Source organism: Clarias gariepinus, chromosome 12 (assembly GCF_024256425.1).
Source record: "Clarias gariepinus isolate MV-2021 ecotype Netherlands chromosome 12, CGAR_prim_01v2, whole genome shotgun sequence".
Lineage (NCBI taxonomy): Eukaryota > Metazoa > Chordata > Actinopteri > Siluriformes > Clariidae > Clarias > Clarias gariepinus.
Genome location: NC_071111.1, coordinates 20,460,623 through 20,478,447, shown reverse-complemented (window position 1 = coordinate 20,478,447; position 17,825 = coordinate 20,460,623). Strand labels below are relative to the sequence as shown.

The following is a 17,825-nucleotide window of genomic DNA, read 5'->3' as shown; positions in this document are numbered from 1 at the left end:
ATGTTTAAAGCCAAGTTGTTGGACCTACCATACATACCATGAATTAACAGCTTTATTCATTGATTAACATGCAGTATTGGAGAAAAGACCATTTTAACTCTTTCAGATCAGAGTAATTTTTAAGACTATAACAGAGAAGCGGGTGGCATGGGTATTTAAAAAAAAAAGGCTGAATCAGACTTCATCATAGCAGTGTTGGCTCGGTAATTAATATTCATCAAGTAATACTGTGATGAAAGTACAGGTTGAATGTGTGAATTCCTTTTTGCTTTGTTATAAACATACTGTACCTTTAATGATCTTATTTCAATGTTTAAAATACAAAGAATCATTTATTTAGGTTGAACAAAGTAAAAAAAACTAAAAAGGACCAAAGACAACATGGAAGTACTGCATTACATATAATTCTTCTTAACACACATACACACAATCTACCTGGAGCCTGGTGGAAGTGATACAGTCTGTTGGTCAGCATAAGTAGCTGAACAATGTGCAGACGGAGAAGGATGGCCAGGACGTATCACCTTTATCTCCACCTGCTCCCACACATCTGGCAACTACACACACACACACACACCCTTAGGAATACAGATGTACTGAATTTATATTAGTAGATTATTTCATGCGTATGTGATGTGTAAGTGTGTGTGTGTGTGTGAGTGTGTGTGTGTGTGTGTGTTTGTATGTGTGAGTGAGTCTCAGTGTGTGTGTGCGCACGCACTAGGCTGCAGCTAAGAGAAAATACTGGAAGTGCCTTTTGTCACCTTAATTATTGGTTGTGTTTTAGTGGATAATGTAATGACATCTAAATCTCAAATAAATAACATGATTTAGCAAAAATCAATTGTTTATTATTATTTAACAGAGTTGTCTTTGATATGCTGCTAAAAATCATTAGTGGCTAAATTTTACAAAACCCTCGACCACTGTAAAATGTAGATACAGCTAGAATTTGTGTGTGTGTGTGTGTGTGTGTGTGTGTGTGTGTGTGATTGCCTGAGGTTCGTAGCGGATCAACAAGTCATATTTCATAGAGTGTGGAATGTTGTCAATAGTAAACTGCAGTGTTTCTTCTTCAGGCACGCTGGCAAATCCAGTGCCGGTCCAAGTCGGGGGCCGATCTGCTGGCAGAGGCCTCGCCACTACAGTCACTGCCTGAATAGAGTATTACATAACAATAATAATAATAATAATAATAATAATAACATACTGTACATCTCATGCCTGCATACTCAACCAAATGATAATTGTTCACATAAGTCAAAAAAGTGTTAAACCAGCTACCAGAGCAGGAGTAGCTCAATGATAAGGTGTTGGACTACTGATTGGATTGTCACAGGTTCAAACCTCACCACTACCAAGTATTGATGGGAAGTTTGGATTATTTTATTGACTCGGTTCTTGATCAAAAAATCAAAATGAACGAATCTTATTTTAAGTCATTTAGTTCGTTTAATTCCTTTCATAAAAAAATTAATAATTTTTTTTGGCTATAGTTCTAGTAATGAAAATATTACAATGCAGCTAAGGACATATTATGATAAACAGAATGAGCAGCTCACCTCTCATATCTTCTGGTCCGAATCGTTCGTTCTTTTATGCTATTAGTGTTGACGAGAGTCATGTGACAAAAGAACAAACGATTCGGACCAGAAGATTTATGAGAAGAACCGCTCAATTCTGTTTCCTAAGTGATACACTGCATAGCGTCTATGGAAGTCATGTGACAAAAGAACGAACAAGTCGGACCAAGACTCAAGAGGTAGCTACTCATTTCTGTTTCCTGTACATAACTCACTCTCTGAGACTACTCGTTATTCTGAGTCACGTTAAAGACACGGCCAAAAGGAACGATTCATTCATGAACGATCCATTACCACCACCAAGGCCTTTAACCCTCAAGTTCTCAGATTTAAAATGAGGCAAAATGTAATTTGCTCTGTATAAGGGCATCTGCCAAATACCATAAATGCACAGTTTTTTTTTTTTTTACTACTGTGCTTCTACATACCTGATTAAGCTTAATCAATTCATTTTCTACACCAGAACTTCTGACAGCGCTGCTACAATAACCGTGTATGACCAGTCTCTGTATGTGTGCAGTAAGAATTGTGTCCTTAAGTTTAAATCATTATGATGTCAGAATTCTCAAACCGTGTGTCTTTTTTTTACTGCTGTTTGCGATTTTCAGGGACAGGATAACAAGATAGCCAAGGTTAAAGACGCGTCTAGTATAAGGGCCAGAGCTGTTAATCTCTGTTTTTATTGACAGATAATGAAACGGATACCATGAGTTGTCATGACACCTCCACAACAACAGAGGCCCCCCTCCCCTGAGCGATAGCATACACATTCACACTCATTCCCAAATACGGGCAATTTAGTGTAAAAAGAGCTTTCGAGATACTGTAGCAGTATGTGGATAGGATAAGACTGAATTGCCTGTACTTGGGAATGAGTGTGAATGTGTGTTTAAAGCGTTCCTGGAACAGACTTCAGATCTACTGTGACAATATTATGTCATGTCATGGCACCTCCACATCAATGAGCAATAGCAAACACAATCTGGTAGTACTGTAATTCTGTGTTCACAGACCATAAAAGGACTCACTCCAGCACTAAGGTTACGTTTACACTGCAGGTCTCGAGGCCCAATTCTGATTAGTTGCCTATATCTGATTTTTTTGACCGTCTGTTTAAACGTTCTCTTAACTATGACTCATATCCGATACACGTGTTTACACTTGCCATGCCATCTAAAACATAGCGCTTAAAGGGAGGTTTTTGCGCTATGCACTAGCCAAGATAGACGAAGGTGAAATATGCTCGACGCTCTGCGATGTATGCAAAGTTTGCGAGACGTCACCATGGTTTTAAAATGGAGGAGGAGAAAAAACGGCATAATTGCAGACTGCGCATATGCTTCATTCACCAAATACTGATTTCTTAATGTTATTTAGCCCAAATAGGCATTAAAAAAGGGTTGGAGGCCGGGTGCTTTTCCTTTTCCATGTCACCTGCGATGTTATAATTCCACATGCGCTTCAGCCTGAGGAATAACATTACGTCATTAAACCGCAAAAAAGTTACAGTTTTAATGATGTACAGAACACAATGACTCGGGAAATCTGTCTGTTTAAACGACATTAGCACATATCTGATTTATATCTGATTTATTTCCACCTAAACCGATCTCGAAATATCGGAATGCATGCGTTCCTGTTTACACAGACATAGAACATATCGGATACTGTATGTGTCACATATAAACAAAAAATCGGAATTGGGTCACATTTACCTGACAGTGTAATCGTAGATTTAAGGTAAGCTCAGAGTCGCATGCCTGAATTTCATGCTGAACCAGGACAATCCCGAGACTGATAATCAGGCGTTACATCGTTAAGAGTCTCATCGACTCATAGACTGAAGTCTAAATTCCTGTGACTTTCGTATATTTGACTATGCACCTTTGCAAAGTCTCATCACTGTAACTCATAATTAGTCAAAAATAGCGGGTAGCAAGTCCTGCTATAACTTTAGTTTATAAATAGTTTATGATGGTTCACCTTGAGTTTAGCGGAGTTTGTAGCAAAGTTGAATGCACACTATAAGTGATTTATGAGCACACTGTAACTTTTTATGACTAAAGTCACATCATTGAGCGAACAAGAGTCATCATGAACACCGGTTTGTCGTGCTTTTACAAACAGTTTGAGGATGTGGAAAAGGCCTCCTACTTAATTTGTTACTTCCACGCTCTATGTTTGGGTTTGTAGTGCTTAGACGTCCTGTCTGCTTTACAATGTTTAGAATTTGTTACTATGGAGTTACTAAACCGCCAGTACACTGAGGCTAACCCTTCTCCTGAGTCAAACTTGTGACACAGTGATAAAGAAGATAAAGCAGCTATGGAAAACAAAGATTATATTTTGAGAAGCTGTACTTAATTAAATCAGTACCAGATATTTAAAAGAAACAAGTAATTGAACTCAATACTTAATTAGTTTAAGGATATCTGCTGACTCTCAGGTGTATTAATAATCTATTGATAGTATCTAAAATTTTGTGTTTCGCCTGCCATGCGGAAGGCCCGGGTTCGATTCCCAGCCAGTGCCCAAACCCCCCAGCCACTGGATGCAGTGCCGGTCCCAAGCCGGATAAATTGAGAGGGTTGCGTCAGGAAGGGCATCCGGCGTAAAACCTGTGCCAAGTTGTAGTGCGGACTGGATATTCCGCTGTGGGGACCCCTTTGCCGGGAGCAGCTATTAATAACAAAATTAATAGTATCTAAAATTTTATGATAGCACATAATTCAGAGTTTCTTTTATATATATATATATATATATATATATATATATATATATATATATATATAAAAGGTCTAATACATAAACTTCCATAATACCCTGGTGGTGACTAACCGGTTTAAATTCTGCTTCTTCTGCCTCATAAGTGTAGTGGTCAAGGGCGGTGAAATAATAACCAGGCTTCATGTTATCACAGCGCCTGCCAGACATGTGTTCTCTGCACAGACACTGCCCTGTCTCTGGAGAACAACTACAGAGAGAAAAAGAGAGAGAGAGAGAGAGATGGTATTGACAGTTTAAGACTATGTTGTATGAAACCCAGAGAAAAATGCAATAAATAAATCTTTTGCTCTTATCATGTGGGTAAGGCTGCGTGCTCTTACTCGTTGTTCAGAGCTCCTCCGAGATCGCAGTCACATGGCCGACAGCCATCCTTATCTGTGCTCAGGCCCCAGTGCTGAGGCTGAAATGAAAAAGCTAACATTTAGACTTAAGCACACATCAACCGCTTTGGATCGTCATACAGGAACAGACCTTGTCTCACCTGACACTGGTCACAGTTTCGTCCGGTAACGAGACGTTTGCAATAACACATTCCTGTTTCTGTGTCACAAGGACTTCCTCCAGGAGTTGTACCCAGAGGATTACAGCTGCATGCTGGGTTTACAAGAACACACACACACACACACACACACAGAAATAAACAGGAAGTATTCCATAGTTCAAGTCTGATATAACACAAAGATTAGAACCAGCTGTGTTTGTGTACATATGTGTAAGTGTGTATGGGTATGTGTTTCCTCACGGCGGCATCCTAGCAAGTCTTGGCCAAGCCCGTAGTGTCCTTGCTTGCAGTGATCACAGCGTTCTCCTTCCACATTCTGCTTACAGCGACACTGACCAGCGATAAGTCCCCTCATCACGTCTGTCACGCTGTCACACAAACCACCCTTCAGCGAGCCCCATATGTCACAGTCACATGCTGCAAATGCACAATTATAGGAACATTTTTTTATTAATACTGTACATAGTTGCCTAAGACAGATCAGATGACTTTCATCAGAGTCATAAAAGTGGCTGTGACAACTCTGATATTTAACACAGATGTGTTTTCGGTCGACATGCCCCATGTCTCCTTCCTGTGTTTGCATCTTTTCCTTGCCAAAATGCTATATGCTTAAAACAGCAACTTTACACCACTAGTTGAAGAGTAGTGGCGATGAGAAGTCATGCAAAATTTAATCATGAGACAAAGGAAAACAGAGAAGGCAAGCACTTCGGTCATGCATCTCTGTCTCCTGGGCAATTGAGTGAAGGCTAAGAAGTCAGATGTGGAACGGATTTAACACTTAAAATGATCTGTTAATGACTGTCGACTGTCAACATACGCAGAAATCGCAAACATGTTGAGTTAGTATTGGGTAGGCTTGCGACAGCTATCACACTCTGGAGCTTTTATTAGTTCCAATGATGGTAATTTGTAACAGAACATTACTTGAAAAGTAACAGAAAAAATTGGATAAAACAGAAACCTGTTTTATATATGATCTGTATCGAATGTGAAAGAATTAGATTCAAGGTTTTTAGACACATCTGTCACATCTGGTTTTGTTTTCTGAAGGCTGGAGGTACTGTAATTCATTTCCTCCATACAACCAAGTGGTTGCATCAGTGCACTAATAGGCCACCGCAACTAACTTTATATATACTATAAATATTTTTGCATGGTACTGTACAGTACATTATATATATATATATATATATATATATATATATATATATATATATATATATATATAAACTGTAAGTAATAAACTGTTATTATTTGGATAGTGCAAAGATATATCTGATTGTCAAACATCAGTATTCCATACAAAATTAAGTTACAAAAAAAGTTTTATGCCAGAAAAGAAAGTGTAATAATAATAATAATAATAATAATAAAGAAGCAGCTGCTTAGTTTTGCATGCAAAAAAGCAGAGAAGAACTGTGGGTGGTTCTGCAGGATACTCAGTAAAACTTAGTAGCTAATTTGCTCATAAAACTGCACAAATTGTACATGAGGCTAAAGTGCTATCAAACCAAATATTGACTTAGTTTCATTAACTATGGTTTATTGGACTCTATAGGTTTGAAGACATTCATGCAGTACAACAGTATTTATTTATTACAGTATGCATGTGCCTAGGACTTTTGCACACTACTGTATATACCACCCTTGCATGCCGACTTTGAAGGTTCTTGAGTGCTTACTACCACCAACTGGGCTCACTTCAGACTATTCAAAAAAAGGTAAACTATTTAAAAAAATGCTTCATAACATTCTTTTCCATGCGCCATTCATCTGCAGAACATTTGGAACAGCTGATTCAATAGAGTTCAAAAAAGAGTATAGGAAGGAAGTTCACACAGGCATCTACTATATGTAGGTCACACAAACAATAGAGACACTAACAATACACAGAGTTGCCTAAGTTCTAACGAAAATTTTGTGCATATGCATATTTCTATCGATAGAATGTGATTTAAATTATTAAATTATTTTCGTGTGTGAGGATGCATGTAAATGTAAAGCTACTCTTGAACATACAAACATGGAATATCAGAGAAACCGTTTATGTCAAGCTTTCGTTCCACTTAGGTCAGCTTAATTATAACTTTAAATGGTGACATAGATCATAATTATAAATGGTTACATAGATCATACCCAATGTTCACCCATGACAATGTGGACCAAAGGCCAGCCCAACTGGTCTGATCCCACAGAAAAGTCAATGCCCGTCATAATAGAAAGGTACCACAACACCCAGTGCTGCAGTAGGTACACTAACATACTCACGTTCACATATGTTAGGATCCCTTTTGTCTCTGTTGGGATGCTGGAAGTAGAAAGGCTTGCAACCATCACAGTGCTGCCCCTGTGTGTTGTGTTGACAATCATCACACACTCCTCCACTCACGTTCCCCGACAACACATACATTGTCATGTTGAAGTGACACTTGTGTGAGTGATGGTTACACTCACATCCTGCAACACATACATATGGAGCCTTAACACAAATGCAGATAACACAAGCGTATATGTGTGTATATACTGTACAGTATGTGTGTGTGTGTGTGTGTGTGTGTGCGCTTACGCTTGCACTCATTGGCGTTTCGGCCCTCTGCAGGTCTCCACGGTGCGTCTTGGTAAAAGTCTTGACATTTCTCACAGTTTAAACCAGCCGTGTGATGATTACACATACAGTGACCATGGACCTGTGTGATCACAAGCCCTGTAAGTTTAGGTCGTTTTCAATACTGACAAGAGTTTTGGATTTGGTTTAAGGATATTTCGGACGTCTCAGCCTTACCATCCCTTCCGGGCCCCTCTCACTGTCGTCCGCTGGTGCACACTCGGAGGCGTGGCCATAGCAGAAACAGTTGCCGCGGACGACCATGTCATAGAGAGCATAGTAGTACTTTTGCTTCACTTCTTCTCGGCCATCCAGAAGGTCATCACCTAGAGTGTGTAACTTTATCATCCGCACCCGCAGGTTAGTTATTCTCAGGAGGTCTACGCAAGGATAAAACACAGAGATATAAACCATTACCATGGATTACATTACTTACACACACATTAAACTGAATTAGAGCTGCACGATATAATAAAAAAAAATCACACTGCAATTATTTTACACATATTGTGATTTTGATCACCTCAAAGTTATTTTAAAAAGAAATGCTTAAATTATTAAAAAACACTATATAAATTCCTAACTATGTGTTTATTATGTGCAATAAAGTGAATAATTACAATAAATTTGTATATAAAAAAAAAATGCACAGGTCCAGTTTTGATAAAGGTGTGATTACAAATTTGATCAGAAATAGATGCATGATGCAAATAAAGATATAACCAAATATTGAGAAATGTAAACACTATCTAGTATTTTATTATCTTACTCTGAATCCGTTGACTGTAAGGATCAGAAATCTTAAATGCAGGATCGAGTGCTCGGAAGATCACCTAAAAAACACACACATGCAAACACACACACACACACACACACACATTAAAACAAAGAGATAATGAAACAAACAAACAAACAATTCCTCAATTCACCAAAATGTATTATGTAAAAATGTATTGTCCTGCAAAGTCAACATAGATTATTTTATTCAAGTTTTCTTTTTTTTATTCTAAAATAAACCTTGGGCTGGTCCTGTCAAGGGGTCGACGCAGCGGCTTGGCACAGGTTTTACACCAGATGAAAACCCTCCCGTTCCAATCCATTTCATTCTCCATGCAGTGCCTATTGTCTATTGTCTATTGTTTTTGTCTATATGTCTATTGTTTATTCCAAAATACTGTAGTTAAACTAATTAATTTTAACATTATAATATGAATTTTATTTTCACATGTTATACTTTGATGTTTTTGCAACATTATTTTGCCAGATGCTGCAGCAGTGCAATGGACGTGTATTATTACATCCAAGTCTGTTACTTTAAAACTAACTCTGGCAGGCACAAATATTTGGACGCCCTTTCAGTTGTAAAGCCTCAGAATTTTATAAACCTTGTGCAAAAACTCAACAACTTTGTGCTGCTCTAGGCAACTGACTGAGGATGTGAAAATGAACGTATCTGATGCTTCTGTTGCACAGAAGTGTTGGAAATGTACATCAAAGTGCTTTTAGCTGACAGTTTCCACCATCCAAAATGTTATTAAGAAACAGCATGAAGGTTTAGCTGACCCAAGAACAGCAGTTTTATGTATTATGGTCCAGAACCGCTTGCACAAACATGGTCAGTCTGGTAGAGTCATTAGAAAGAAATCTTACAAGTTACAACTGATCAGTGTTGGTGGACGTTACTTTTTAAAGTAACTAATTATATTACAAAATTACTGTCTTTAAAAAGTAATCAGTTACATTACAGCATTAGTTTCTGATAAAAGTAACTAGTTTAAATACTTTTCCATTGCAAAAAAAAGAAAACTCCTTTGTGATTCCTCATGCATGTTATACCCCTATCTCATCTACACGGCCGTAAGTACGGTTCATCATGATTCACTGCGAGTTTTGGCGCTGTAACTAGGTTTCCAACTGTCTACGCATGGGTCCTCGCAAAGTCAAACCGCATAGGTGAGATAGGGGTATAACAGCAGGTATAACAGAGGGGGGCGGGGCTTGTAGGACGACTTTGACATACACACACTACATGTCTGGCTCACGGATTATATAAATTGTGTGAATAATGCTTTACATTAAAAAAAAAAAAAACTTAACTGAGTACTTAAATGGCGGACCTAACGGGTTAGATTACACGTTACACCAAAAAGTAATGACGCGTTACCCCCAACACTGCAACTGATGTATGCAAAGCTATACCTATCTAGAAAGGTTAGATGAACCAAGTGCTCAAGACTGATGAAGTAAAAATGGAACTCTAATCACTAAATGAGAAAATTTTTGACATTTGATAAATAAAAACAGCTTGCCAACTTTTAATCATGAGGTTGGATCTATTATGGTTTAAGGATGTGTACCAGCTACACCAAGGGGTGTGCGTAACCCTAGATCTGTTTTTGTTTTAGATCCTTAGTCCATTGTATGACTCTTTGTGTGTTTGTGTGTGTGTATATGTGTGTGTGTGTGAGACACAGACCTCTCCCTCTGTTGAAGGCTCAATGTTAGAGTACCGGGAATCACAGATGACCTCATCGACACTCTTGATTGGTCCTTGGGAAACATGTGGAAAAGCAGCGGAGCAGTTCAAGGCAAAGTAACATTACACCTGCCAGCTCTTCTCATAATCTGAGGAACGCTCGATCACCATTGCTGCGGGACGGAATGTCTGCATGCAGGACATATCACAAAGACACACACACAAAACAATATATACACACAAAACTGACACTGCTTCAAAAGATGAAACACACTGGCATGTATATTCTACATTCCTCAGAAGCAGGAGATTTCTGAGGGAAGGTGTGGTATATGTAGACATAGTGTGTATGTGTCACCTTAAAGGTCATGATGATATGTGTGAAGTGGAATTCAGCTTCTAAGTTCAGTTGAATGGTCACATTCTCCACTCCTGGGACAGAAACAAAGAGTTGAGTGTGTGTCTGAGAGATCTTCTGGTTTCTGATCTAGGTGAGTTCTTGTCACTACCTTGCAAAGGACATCCAAGTACCAGGAAAAATACAAATGTTTCAGATAACATTTCTTCTGTGAAGTTGATGAAACAGCACTATCCACACTCACTCTGCGTCTATACCACCATATCCTGTATACAAGATCGCAGAGGGCCTGGAGCCTATCCCAGGAGACTTAGGGCACGAGGCGGGGTACACCCTGGACGGGGTGCCAATCCATCACAGGGCACTCACATACAATCACAATCACACACTCATTCACAGACTACGGGCAATTAGGGAACAGCCTATGTCTTTGGAGCATGGGAGGAAACCAGAGGACCTGGAGGAAACCCACCAAGCACAGGGGGAACATGCAAAATCAATGCACACAGACCCGAGATAAGAATCGACCCTGGACCCTGGAGGTGCAAGGCTACACTAACCACTAAGCCACTGTACCGCCTAGCACTATCCTTTAAGGTTTTAATAATGTGTTAAACAGTTCTTAACCAAATTCCAGTTATTTTAAGGTTTTCTTTGCTTGACGCAGGACAATATCTTGACTTTCTAAAAATTATTAACTATTATTATAATTATTAGTAGTATTATTACCTTTTAATACAAAAGGACAACTTCACCTATAAATTTACTTATGTAGTTACATATAGACTCAGTGGCCACTTTAATAGGAACACATTCACCTCTGGTTATTTATGCAATTATGAAATTAAACAGTCATGTGGCAGCAGGGGAAAGCATAATACGATGTAAATAAAGATAAAGAAAAGGAGCTTCAGTTAAAACTCACATCATAGATCAAAATGGAGAAAAATAGGATAGAAGTGACATGGTTGCTGTGGGTTCATTTTCTGAAATCACTGACCTTATGAACACTTTTCTACATACAGTACAAGAATGTCCAAAGTTTACACAAATGACAAAAGTGAAAAACGTCCAGTGAGCAGCGGTGAGATGAGATCAGAAGAGAATAGGTACATGGTTAAAGCTGACAGGAAGCTTATGGTAACTCTGTTAACCCCTTCAACTATGGTGAGCAGAGAAGTGTCTCAGAATGCACAACAGCAAAATGTTAAACCTTGATGTGGATCGTCTACAACATCAGAAGTTCCACTCCTGTCAGCCAAGAACAATACTCTGAGTTTGTAGTAGGCACAGGCTGACCCAAACCGGATGGCTGAAGGAAGTCAAAAGTTCAGTTTTAAGTAGTTTTAGTATGCTTTCGGCAATGGTCTGCTTTATAGTGAGAATCTATAATAGGTCATTTAAGCTCTAAAACAACATGAGTGTTATGGCTTTTCGTATGACTCATGAGAAGTGAATTCTCTCTAAAAGCCTGAACTACAATTCCAACAACTCCACACCCAGCACTCAATAATCAATCCCGAATTAGTGATGGAGTAAATCTGATTATGAATCCCATCATTCAGCACTGTGGAAAGTGCTCACTAGAGACTTGGTGGGAACGAGACTGAAATGTTCCCACACCCAGCTGCACCATTCAGCCTTTCTCTTTTCCTTTTTTTTCATTCCCACCCCTTTCCTCTTTTTTTCATCTTGGCTAAACTCCTTTGCCCTTCCAGTTTCCCTGCTCAGGGGTCCCACCCCAAGGGACACTGGGTAATTCCACAGGAAGTTACATTGAAAAGCCTCAGCATTGAGCTAGGAGCTATCTTATTAATGTGCGTTTTTATGGTACTGCATACACTACACATTGAGCTCTTAGTCACTTACACAGACAGAACACTCACCACTCTCAGACTGCCACCAGGTAACGAGACGGTTGGGAGTAAAAGTTGTGACCACGTTGTCGATGGTGTGGCTATCGGGGTACGTGTCCACGTTGTAAAAGTCTCGAGAGTCACAGTCGAAACAATTGTCAGTCTGAAGATGGAGTGAGAGAAGCATTTAAGAATCAGGGCAGAAGAATCTGTACGCCAGATGTTTTGGACTTGCACCTGTTACTGTCTCTGTTACGTACTGTATATCTTCGCACACTCATTCACACATTCTTTATACCACATTTGCAAATGTGTATCAAATTACATTAGATACGGTGTGTAGTGTAGTATCATTTAAAAAAAAAAAGTACAATAATTAAAATAAATATAAAAGCAACATATTTAGCAATAAAATTTAATTTATACAGTATATATACAGCTATTATAGCTACAGCTACTTGTGGCACATTTTATGTTTAAAAATGTACACTGTTTATTGTATACAGCATGGTGGCTTAGTGGTTAACACTGCCGCCTTGCACCTCCAGGGTCCGGGTTCGATTCCTGACTCAGGTCTATATGCATAAAGTATGCATATACTGTATGCGTGTGCCCTGGGAAGTCTTCGGGATAGGCTCCAGGCCCCCACAAACCCTGTATAAAGCGGTATACACAATGAGTGAGTGGTGTTAATAATATTAGCTTTTGCATTCTAGAACATCGATGTAAGAATTATTAGCCAAGTTGGGCAATTATTTTGTTTTACTTTCTAGATCCAAAGAAAACAGATTAGATTATGGGAAAAAAATCTTTAAAGAAAACATTTCCAGATTCTGGAGCTTCTCCCAACCTCCTGAGACCTAAAACCTACTGTACTTACCATACAGTATCTTGTAATTTCTTCTCAAGTTTTTTTTTTAGCACTTAATAACTATTAACTTAACCAATGTTAAGGTTCTATTTCAGGAAATAGAAAAAAATAAAAGAAATCGTAAAAATAAAAAAAAATAAAAAATCATAATTTTAAATAATTAATGTTAAGATAAATAATTTAGGTTAACAGTTATGGTTAATAATGTTAATTTCTTGAAGAGTAAGCTAAACCTAAACACTCACTCACCTATCTCGCTTTATCCTATATTTAGGGTTGCGGGAGGCCTGGAGCCTATCCCAGGAGGCAGGGTACACCCTGGACAGGGTGCCAATCCATCGCAGGGCACACACACACATACACACACTCACACTACGGGCAATTGGGAATGCCAATTAGCCTAACCTACATATCTTTGGACTGTGGGAGGAAACCGGAGTACCAGGAGGAAACCCACCAAGCATGGGGAGAACATACAAACTCCATGCACACAAAGACGGGAATCAAGCCTGGACCCTGGAGGTGCAAGGCGACAGTGCTAACCACTACACCACCGTGCCGCCCTAAACCTAAACAATAGGTCTAAGAGAATATACAGTAATATTAGATAGCTACTATGCCCTGAACTGGCATTCCCAAATTGCCCGTAGTGTAGCCTATGAATTAGTGTGTGAGAGTATACTGTATATGTGTGTGTGCCCTGCGATGAATTGGCACCCTGTCCATGGTGTACCCTGCCTCGTGCCCTGAGTCTCCTGGGATAGACTCCGGGCCTCCAGCGACCCTGAATACAGGATAAAGCAGTGTGGATATAGCCTGGATTTAAGTGCTATAGCCTGGATTTCAAAGCTCAGACAACTGCAGAAACATCTTGCAACAAAGTAGTCACTGCAAAGTGTTTTTTTTTTTATATTAAATGCTTCATATAAATTGAGTAGGATATCATATGTAAAGAACAAATGTTTAATTCTTTCTAACTTTCCAAAGAAGGAGGAACAGATGTGCAACAGGATGACATTTGTACAGAACAACTGAAATTATGAATGTCTCCCTGACCACTACATAAAGTGGAAAAGGTCATATTGTCAGTACATGAAGAGTTTTCCTAGGCCAGAACACATTACAATATCCTCTATGTGCCTCTCCAATATATATTTATTGATAATGACTGTGAATGAACTCGTGTGAATACATCTACATACACACATTACAAGATATAAACCATATAAAAATCACTGACATACTGGAGTTAATAGCATTCATTTTAAAACTCTTCCTTTTTATTCTCTCTGAATACACAGAACATTCTCAGTGCTGTCTACAGTGGCGTGTGTCAAAGAGCTTGGAAAGATGCCTGAGGGCGGTTTGGACATTCTGACAGAGAGAAATCATCCTCTGCACATCACAAACCTGACAAAGGGAGCAATTGTTGAAAGTAGATTTTTTTTTTTTTTTTTTTTACAGTGGATTGATGTGTAGTATTGATGTCTATGCATGCAAATAGAGACATATAGACACACAATGGAGACATGTATAAATGTAGAGCACTGAAATTGAAATTAAGAGTAATAATTTCAATAAATTGCAGAGTTATGGTCTCTATATGGTCTCATGCAAATGTATATATATATATATGTACAGATGTACAGTAGGTATGCAAAAATGTCATGTCTCTATACGAGGACATTCCGGTCCCAGGAGGTTTAAAGCTTGTGTGTAATTCTTGATCTTATTATCTAATTCAGATGTTCAGCAAAGCAACTCATAGCTAGGGTCCAAATAATGCAGAATTATACATAAATTAAAGAACAAAATTTGCCTACTTAGCTTGAATGTACTGATTATTTTACTGATCATAATTACTAATTATTTGTTATCTCATTTATTTATTGTCTATACTGCTTTATCCTGTGTACATGGTCGCACATGCTCATTCACACATTGGCCTAAGAACCTGCAAACCCCATGCAATCCCTGGCGGTGCAAGGCAACAGTGCTAACCACTAAGCCACCATGCTGCCTGTTATAATCCATGTAATATTTAGGAAGGTATAATGTTGATCTTACGTAAGTAGTGTGTTTAGTTTTGTTACCTCTAGACTGCTGATAATGCAGTAGGGCTCAGGAGAGTAGAGCCCGCAGGTGGACGAGGCTGTAAGGAGGTGGGCTCTGCCGATCAGCAGGTCACCCGTGGCAGGGTAACAGCTTCCCTCTGAGCACATATTGTTGGCTTCGGGAACAAGCTGAGCCGAAACAGCCAAACCCAAAGCTTAAAAGGAACAAAAATAAACCTTAGCTCGAGGAAGGATTGCATCACAAATGGAAACCAGAGTGGGCAAAGGAAACCCATGGAGACAGGAAGAAAGTGTGAAAATACACCAAGATACACTAATGGCCATCACACTCATATATGCCTTGAACATATCATTCCAGAGTTATTAACAATACCCATTTGCTTTGTTCACAGATGCTTTGCCATATATATACAGTATGTACATTTATGGGTCTTTCAGTTTAGTTAAAGTACACAATAAAGCTACAGTACACAACAACATCCTATGCAATTGTGTGATTTAAGCTGTGTAGCAACAGTACGGGGAAGAAGCACATATGGATGGGATGATTAAGGGACAAAATCTTGGTCTTCTAGTTTAATAATAAACTCAAGCTCAAGATTGAAGGACATTGAAGCTGTGAGGCACCAGTGCTATCTAACAGGCCATCATAGCACACTGAGTTCGTCCTGAAGGTCTCTACTGATTTAATTGTTCGGCTTCTTCGTTTCAAGTATATTACTGTATGTACAGGGACGAAAAGTAGTACAGTTTGTCACACAGTTCCATTTGCAGATCTCAGATTTTCCAGTGCAAGCATAGACTAATTATAACCATTGTCCACGCTACGCCTGGAAAAGTAAACGCTGTGGTGTAAATGCTTTTAAACACCTCAGAAGATTGTAGTCTGATTCCCAGAGAAGGCACAGGTATCATGTTCAGGAGTCTAAGAAAGCAAATCTGGCTCTTCTCTCTCTCTCTCTCTCTCTCAGTGAGAATGATGGAATAAATTAGAGTGATATTTGCCAGTTATGAGCTCATGTGTGTCAAAAAGGAAGATTTAGAATTGGATCTAAGCACTAGGAGCGTTTTGGGCTTTTTCTCAGACTATAATTAGATTTTTAGATTAGATTACATTAGTTATATAAACTATAGATAAAACACTTGCTAATTGCTTCCTGTATGTGTTTAAAGACAGAACAAGATCTATGCTTTTTTTCCTTCTTTTTTTTTTTAAGTGGAAATTGATTACAGATTGCAGATCAAACCTACTGTATATGTAGCCTATAGTGGATCATCAAATATCAGTACATGCATGCAGGTACATGCATACATGTGAGAATAAAATATCGATTGCAAAGTCAGTACTGTATTTTGGTTTTTAATGTTTTCACTTAAAAACAACATACAGGTGTTTTTTTTTTTGTATATTAAATAAAATGCATAAGATAAAGTAAATGCACAAATCACTGGCTACTGGGTTCAATCCTAAATCATAAACATGCGCGCGCACACACGCACGCTCACAGACACACCAGATGTGATCGGTTGAAGATCGGGCTCTTTAATTAGTTTCACTCCATGATTATAATAAATTTGTTTTTTTCAACAGAAAGTTATTCAAACTTACCCACGATCAGGGCAGACTGTAAACTCCACATTGTCGCATTCGGCTTGTTTTGCGTTTCTCGTTAAAGCGCGCGCAGAAAGAGCTCAGTGCGGATGCGCTCGCAGTCAAACCGCTGTGCGTGAGAACGAGCGCGAGTCCCGGGTGGAGTAGGGTTGCCAGATATATCTGAATGACGCGTAGTTATTTTTTTTGTTTTGTTATTGTTTATTACAAACAGCTGTTTCAACTTTCCTTGCATAAATAAAAACCTCGCAAATGACCATCGAGGAGATAGAGATCAAACATGTCCTTTGTACCATAGAAGGGAAAATTTAAACATGTTTATAATGAAATTAAATTTTGGTCAGCACTGGTCTGTGTGCAGAGTTTGCATGCTTGGTGGGTTTCCTCAGGGTACACTGGTTTTCTCCTATCATCTAAATAAATGAGCTGCATACTGACCCCTCAGAGCCTTTTTGATCATACACAGAATAAGGGTTACAGACAGTGGATATTGAAATTAAAATGATTATTGGTTTAATACTGAACCCAGGTTAGGTTACAGTTCTCCCATGTGTCTGTCTTTCTCACAGCTCCCACGGGAGTACAGTAGGTGGATAGGATAAAATAAAATCCCCTAAAGTTTGCAAATATGTTTGTGCATGTATGTTCCTCAATGGCATCCTCTACGAAACTGCTCATAATGAACCACTTACTGAAGATACTGAAGAATCAATCAATTAAGTTATAACCCTTTATGGCTACACTATTATTCACTAAATATTTGATCAGCAGGTTCGAGTCTCGACGGGACCAGGCTGCCATCATTGGACCCTTGAGCAAAGTTGGTTCAAAATAAATAAATAATAATAATAAATTAGTATTATTTTCATAGAACGCCCATTCCAACATCTCTGGGAAATGGCAGTATGTTTCATCATTGGCGAACTGCAAGGTTTATTAACAAGTGGAATGTTGTGCAAACAAAAGCAAGTTTATCTAGATACAGTATTACAGAAACTTATCCCTGACCCAGTGGACCACAATGAACTAACTGGTAAGGAAACAAGGGTCAAACATTTGTAGTTTAATAACAGTCATTATTTGGGGAAATAGCA

At 38.7% G+C, this 17,825-nt stretch overlaps 1 protein-coding gene across 1 annotated transcript in view; it reads right to left on the bottom strand.

Moving 5' to 3' along the window:
• The window catches only part of lamb1b (laminin, beta 1b), a 37,231-nt gene extending 20,378 nt beyond the window's left edge, over positions 1-16,853 (bottom strand). Inside the window, 15 exon segments of the mRNA XM_053508460.1 lie at positions 436-557; positions 997-1,155; positions 4,422-4,557; positions 4,691-4,770; positions 4,852-4,964; positions 5,113-5,289; positions 7,147-7,335; positions 7,445-7,565; positions 7,661-7,863; positions 8,253-8,316; positions 9,960-10,148; positions 10,318-10,391; positions 12,204-12,336; positions 15,138-15,313; positions 16,729-16,853. Coding sequence (XP_053364435.1) covers positions 436-557; positions 997-1,155; positions 4,422-4,557; positions 4,691-4,770; positions 4,852-4,964; positions 5,113-5,289; positions 7,147-7,335; positions 7,445-7,565; positions 7,661-7,863; positions 8,253-8,316; positions 9,960-10,148; positions 10,318-10,391; positions 12,204-12,336; positions 15,138-15,313; positions 16,729-16,759 — 1,967 coding nt within the window. The 5' untranslated portion in view covers positions 16,760-16,853.
• Positions 16,854-17,825: the final 972 nt, after the last annotated feature.